Source organism: Antrostomus carolinensis, unplaced genomic scaffold (genome assembly GCF_000700745.2).
Source record: "Antrostomus carolinensis isolate BGI_N321 unplaced genomic scaffold, ASM70074v2 scaffold36625, whole genome shotgun sequence".
NCBI classification, from domain to species: domain Eukaryota; kingdom Metazoa; phylum Chordata; class Aves; order Caprimulgiformes; family Caprimulgidae; genus Antrostomus; species Antrostomus carolinensis.
In genome coordinates, this window is record NW_010314946.1 from 10,633 (window position 1) to 17,073 (window position 6,441).

The 6,441-nt window shown below is 35.0% G+C and overlaps 1 protein-coding gene across 1 annotated transcript in view; it reads left to right on the top strand.

Moving 5' to 3' along the window:
* The window catches only part of LOC104524820 (signal transducing adapter molecule 1), a gene marked incomplete at its 3' end in the record, with an annotated part of 12,227 nt that extends 5,965 nt beyond the window's left edge, over nucleotides 1-6,262 (top strand). Inside the window, 8 exon segments of the mRNA XM_010167811.2 lie at nucleotides 758-833; nucleotides 922-1,017; nucleotides 1,568-1,714; nucleotides 2,236-2,326; nucleotides 4,185-4,377; nucleotides 4,706-4,800; nucleotides 6,035-6,123; nucleotides 6,181-6,262. Coding sequence (XP_010166113.2) covers nucleotides 758-833; nucleotides 922-1,017; nucleotides 1,568-1,714; nucleotides 2,236-2,326; nucleotides 4,185-4,377; nucleotides 4,706-4,800; nucleotides 6,035-6,123; nucleotides 6,181-6,262 — 869 coding nt within the window.
* Nucleotides 6,263-6,441: the final 179 nt, after the last annotated feature.

A 6,441-nucleotide genomic window follows, 5' to 3' on the forward strand; every position in this document is an offset into this window, starting at 1 on the left:
TTTCAGGACTATTCAACAGATAATGCTTGTACGCCCATGATAGTTCCTACCCCAGCCTTGCTCAGCCTTCCACCACCTTTAGAGACAGAACAAAATAACAGGAAGTCACACAGATTTTAATGTGCTAAACTGCGTCTGAAACTCCCATTCAAATTCTTTCTTAAATGTCCTTTTCACATCATTTCTATATACCACAACATAGGTAAGACTTGAATTCTCTATTTAATTGTTTTGAAACTTCGATGTAGAATGTCTAACAATTTTTTTTTTTTTTTAGCACTTGTTGGTTCATTGCATATCTTCTTTATAAATGTTGTTCTTCAGATTAAAAGAGACTGAGGAATGTAGTGGTGGTAATTAAAAAAAAGTATCAAAAAGGTGTTGGTAATCAGCAGATGTTCTTAGATATGTATATGAAATACAGGAGTAGGTGCAGGGACTATGGAGAATTACAGTTCTCTAAGTGTATGGGATTTTGTGCATTTCTGGAGTATTTATGGTATTTCTCACTAACTACAAAAAGTAATGTAACTCGTGGAGAGGTTTTGGTAAGTAAGAAAGCTAGCAACCCTACAGATAGAAATGGCTTCAACTGTTAATGGTGTTCAATTATTTTTTATTAATGTTGCACTTATAAGATACTAAATAATTTACTGATAGTGTTTGGGAGAGCTTGCTGTTTGTTAATATTGTCATGCATGCAAGAGGAAATGTTCATTCCATTACAGTTCTTAAAAATCTCTCTCATGTTTTTTAGGCCTAAAGACTGTCTCCGTTCTATTATGAAGAGAGTGAACCATAAAGATCCCCATGTTGCAATGCAAGCATTAACAGTAGGTTCTTTTTAATGTAGTGCTTTTCTTTCCTGAGAAGTTAAGATTGCAAAAAATCTTCTCTGAGTTTTAATCTTCTTTTCTTTAGCTTCTAGGAGCATGCGTATCCAACTGTGGTAAAATCTTTCATTTAGAAGTCTGTTCAAGAGATTTTGCCAGTGAAGTAAGCAATGTGTTGAACAAGGTAATGTATTATATTGATTTATGCAATTCATAGAAAAGCTAAATCAGACAGAGAATTGGGGTAATCTGAAAGTGGAATGGAATCTACTTTTGGAAGACTGGAAATTTGGTGGTGGAGGGAAAGATAAAAGATTAGTGGCGAGACTGTAGCTGTGAGAAAGAACTTCTGAATGCCACTTCACTACAGTTACTAATATATTCTGTTCAGGGAAGGTGGGGTGTGATGTGTCAATTTATAAGTATACAAATTAATTGTCACACTAATTAACAGCAGTAAAACACTAAATAGACATGTGGCAAAATGGAGATAATACAAGGCTTTTGCATAACCTTGTTTTACTCTGTTTTGGGCCTAGTACATGTTGTACTAATACAAACACAATGCTGGTGTACTATTCTTCCTTTCTAATAAAGATGTCTCTTAGTGATACAGTTGACTTCAAAATAAAGTGTCTATATAGTTTATATTGACAGTAACATGAAATTATTTGGAATTAAGGAATTAAGAACAGATTCCTACATTATTTAACTAGTTTCTGCTATGCTTGCAGGGTCATCCAAAAGTTTGTGAAAAGCTGAAAGCCCTTATGGTGGAATGGACTGATGAATTCAAGAATGACCCACAGCTTAGTTTAATATCTGCTATGATAAAAAATCTTAAGGAGCAAGGAGTTACTTTCCCAGCCATCGGTTCACAGGTATATTAAATTTTGTGGTGTTGTTAAAGCGAATCACAGATTCTTTGTATCTTCAGTTCTGTATTTTACGGATTGTAGTCTTGAATTCTGTCTTGTCTTTGGCAAATGGCTTTAAGCTGAAAGAGGGTAGGTTTAGATTAGATATTAGGAAGAAGTTCTTCACTCTGAGGGTGGTCAGACACTGGAACAGGTTACCCAGAGAAGCTGTGGATGCCTCCTCCCTGGAAGTGTTTAAGGCCAGGCTGGATGAGGCTTTGAGCAACCTGGTCTAGTGGGAGGTGTCCCTGCTCATGGCAGGGGGGTTGGAACTAGATGATCTTTAAGGTCCCTTCCAACCTAAACAATTCTATGAAATAAAATTAGATTTCTTCTTATCTTAATAAAACATTCCTTTGAGGCATGAAATGCTCTGATTTTCTTTAGATTTTTGTATTGCAGATTAATACAAAGCAAAATGGTGAATTTAATGCATTGTCAGGGGTTTTTCTGAATTAATTTTTACATCTTTCACTTTTGGCTAGGCTGCTGAACAGGCAAAAGCAAGTCCAGCTCTAGTTGCCAAAGATCCTGGTACAGTAGCCAACAAAAAGGAAGAGGAGGATTTAGCTAAAGGTGAGTGCAATTACTTGCTGACCTGAGTAATATATTGGTAAATATAAAATAAAGCAGGAACAAATGTTTTTCTTCCTTCCTCTATGTAAATATTATATTTATGGATTGTGATTATTTCTGTTCCTTTCTTTTTGTACCCTTCCTGGAGGATTAGCGATTAAAACTATCCTGTGAGTAAAAAATATGAAAAATTCCTGGTTTTTACTTTTTTTCCCTTGTCAAACTGAAACAACACTGTAAAAAAATCTGCAAAATCTCATGTTAAAGACATGCTCCACTACGGAAATGTTTGATAAAAGTTCTGCACTTGGATTTTCCCTCTCCCTGAGGCAAGTGAAGCATGTTCATTGCAATCTAAACATGCGATGGAAGGAGAAAATAAGGATTATAGTACAAAATGTATGCAAAGTTGGATTCAGTATTTTGGGTATAACTTGCTATTACTTCAGACTTTATTCCTTTGAATACTGCTTCTGTAGTATACTTTAAGGCTTGATAGCTGTGAATATAAGTGAAATGTCTCACTGCAGTCCCAGTAAACAAAACTAGGATGGTTTCTTTTGATTTACTGTTGTACCAAGGTATATTTAAAGGTCGTTTAATGATCCTGTACCAGACGTGTGAAGAATTATTCTTAGAGTGGTTTGATCTTTTTAGTCTAGATATGATTTTTTGAGGTCAAACTTCGGCAATGTAAAGACATCAAATGTTAGCCCTTGTATGTAGCATGGCTTTGGGCTTAAAGTTGTAACACTGTATGAGTGAAGTTCTTGCACTAGTAGTTGGTGGGTGTTTGCAGTTTCTCATCTTTGGTAGAGAATTTTTTTGTTTCACTATTATCTAACACTATAACATTGATTTATTTAAATTGCCATTAGCCCATCTGTATATGTTACTAATGGTTTCTTCAACAGTTGACTTGTCAAAGTCTAGTTTTCAAGGGATTTGTGTCTCAAAGGTCCAGATTCTGCGTGGGTTCTCTAATGTTATTCCATTTTTTTTTTTTGTGTCCTGCTCTGTCCCTTCTTAAACATGATCTTTTATTTTTTTTATTCTTCACAAACTTGGAGGAGTTTGATATAAGTGAAACCTTTCTGCTCAGTCAAGTTTAATTGAAAATGATCAAGAAATATACAATTATTCAAGGAGTGATATGGAGAGAACAGGAATGGATGGAATTTTGCTTGTCTAAGCAAAAATCTTTATCCTAATTATGAATTAAGGAGGTACTTTTTCACTGTGAGGGTGACTGAGCACTAGTACAGGTCGCCCAGGGAGCTTGTGGAGTTTCCATCCTTGGAGATATTCGAAAGCTGTCTGGACAGAGTCCTGGAAAGCCAGCTCTAGGTCATCCTGCTTTAGCAGGGGATTGGACAAGATGCCCTCCAGAGATGTCTTCCAACCTTAACCATTCTGTACAATTCTCTGAGTCTGTGAATTCAGACTAAAGACTTCTGATCTAACAGAGAAACGTTTACCTGAAGAGCTGTATCTTTTTACTATTTCGAGCAATCTGGAAAAGTTGAACATCATGTGTGTGCTAGTAAGAATGTAAGTACTTTACATCAGGTCAAGATAATAACAATAATAATAAAAAATAGATTACTTCACTGAGTTACCCTGTTTGTGCTTAAGTGCTATTTATTCATCCTGTCCATGTTGAAGGCATCAGTAAATCTATAGGCAGAATTGTGTTCCATATCTTTTTGGTTTTTACCATTATTTCTAAGTGAAAGACAGAAGTTGATTAAGATGCAACAGGAATGGAATTATATTAAAAGTTTCACAGATTTAAATTTTCATATTATTCAACCCATTTTTATAGGGAATTTTCACGTGAATAAATCTTGTTTTGTAGCTATTGAACTGTCACTAAAAGAACAAAGGCAACAGCAAACAACACTTTCCAGTTTGTATCCAAGCACCTCAAGCCTTTTAACACATCACAAACATGAGGGACGAAAGGTTCGTGCAATCTATGATTTTGAGGCTGCTGAAGACAACGAATTAACTTTTAAAGCTGGAGAACTTATAACTATCCTTGATGACAGGTAATTTAAATAGAATGCCTACTAGATTAGTATATTAGACTGTAAAAAGCAATTTAGACTAATTGTATCTTCTATGTTGGAGTATACATTGGAAAACAATTGCAATAAAATATACTTACATATTAAATACTTTATTTAGTTATCTCCTAGATTTTTTACATGCAAATGTAATTGCATCGAGGTTCTTGTATAAAGATTTCTGCATATGTACAAATTGTATTTATGCACAAGTAATATAAATGCCTTGTGAAGTGCAATTCTTAGGAAAATCCCATGTGAATATAGGTTTTTTAATGTATGAGATTTTTAATTATTTTTTTATCTTTAGTGATCCAAATTGGTGGAAAGGTGAAACTCATCAGGGTATAGGATTGTTTCCATCTAATTTTGTAACAGCTGATCTTTCTGCTGAGCCAGAAATGAGTAAGTAACACTACATTTACGTGTATATGTTAAGCCTTGCCACAGCCCAAGGGATATTTCTGTAGTAATGTACTTTCCCTTATGATACAGTTCAGTTGCAAGTTATTGTGATACTCAAAGTAAAACTGACAAGTCCTTGCTGTGCTCTCAAAAACAACAATCATGTGTAAGACCAAGTTTGCCCAAGCTGGCATCTGCTGAAAAATATGATGCTGTCTGCTGCTGACTTTGTCAGTAGCTTCCTTGAGACTCATTTGACAACTCCATTGACACCTGGATAAATGTAGGCAACAGCATGTTTTTTCCAAATTGCCTTTTTGCCTAGTTGCAATGGTACATACCTAATCAAGGAAAAACTGAAGGCCCCTGCCCAAATGAGAATCAGAGACAGATGACCACTGTTCAAACAATTAAAGAAACCTATGTACTGTAGGTATGTATGTGTGCATAATGGAAGGAATTCTTTTTTCTGCATACTCATTATCTTCTTTTATCTATTTATATCAGCCTAACTTACTCTAAATTTGTTAAAAATATGAAACATTAGACAAAGTTTTAAGATGCTAGAACTGATTTCTGTAAATCTGATGGGTTTCCAAGATGAATTTCCTGTAGTCTCAATATCAGTGTGCCGAAGATATGAGCACATCAGCAGAATTACATGCAGTAGGAGTCACCTGTTGTGTGTTAAGACTAACTGATAAGAGTAGCATTTGGCAACTTCTTTGTTGTGGTCTCCACTGCAGAGGAGTGAGGTGCTCTTACAGGTACTATTTGATGGAGAAGGAATAGCAGAACTGGAGAACTTTCAATTCTACGCTTTGCTCTGGAGAAAAGAAGGCTCCGATTTATCATAGATGATTTTACCAGTTTTCTCTTAAACCTGACTCATTAGCCCTATTTTTTCCAATCACTCTCTATTATGACTTATTAATAAGTATATTACGTGCAGGGAAACTATGATAAAGACATTTACTTACTAAAACATGTTTCTATTGACCTTGTGTGAACTGATGTCTGTTTTATGCAATTTATAGATTTGTTTATGAAAATTGTTTAAGTCTATGCAGATGTTATTTGCCTTCAAAAGTCAACAAAATACTAATTTTTAAAATTTTCACAGTAGATGTTTCACATGCAAAGAACTTAGGCAACATGCTAGCTGGATACCATTTATGTAATTGGTTTGTTTATTTTTATTTTATAAAATTAAATCTGTCTATTTATCTTACAGTGAAAACTGAGAAGAAAACAGTGCAGTTCAGTGATGAAGTTCAAGTAGAGACAATAGAACCTGAGCCTGAACCAGTTTATATTGATGAAGTAAGTGTGTTAATTCTCCTCCCTACGTATGCCCTAATTACACAATTTGTATTCTAGGATAAAATGGATCAACTCTTGCAGACGTAACAAAGTGCAGATCCATGTGATGACCAACCAGACTTGATGCTTTGGCAGGGGGGTTAGACTAGATGATCTCCAGAGGTCCCTTCCAACCCCTGAGATTCTGTGATTCTGTGATACAAGTACTGATTTTCAGCTACTGGTACATTTAAATATGTGATGTTTAACCTTTTAATCCTGTACCTTGAAAACAATTTGAAATATCAAGAGAACATAATCAAAAGAGAATGGGTAGGG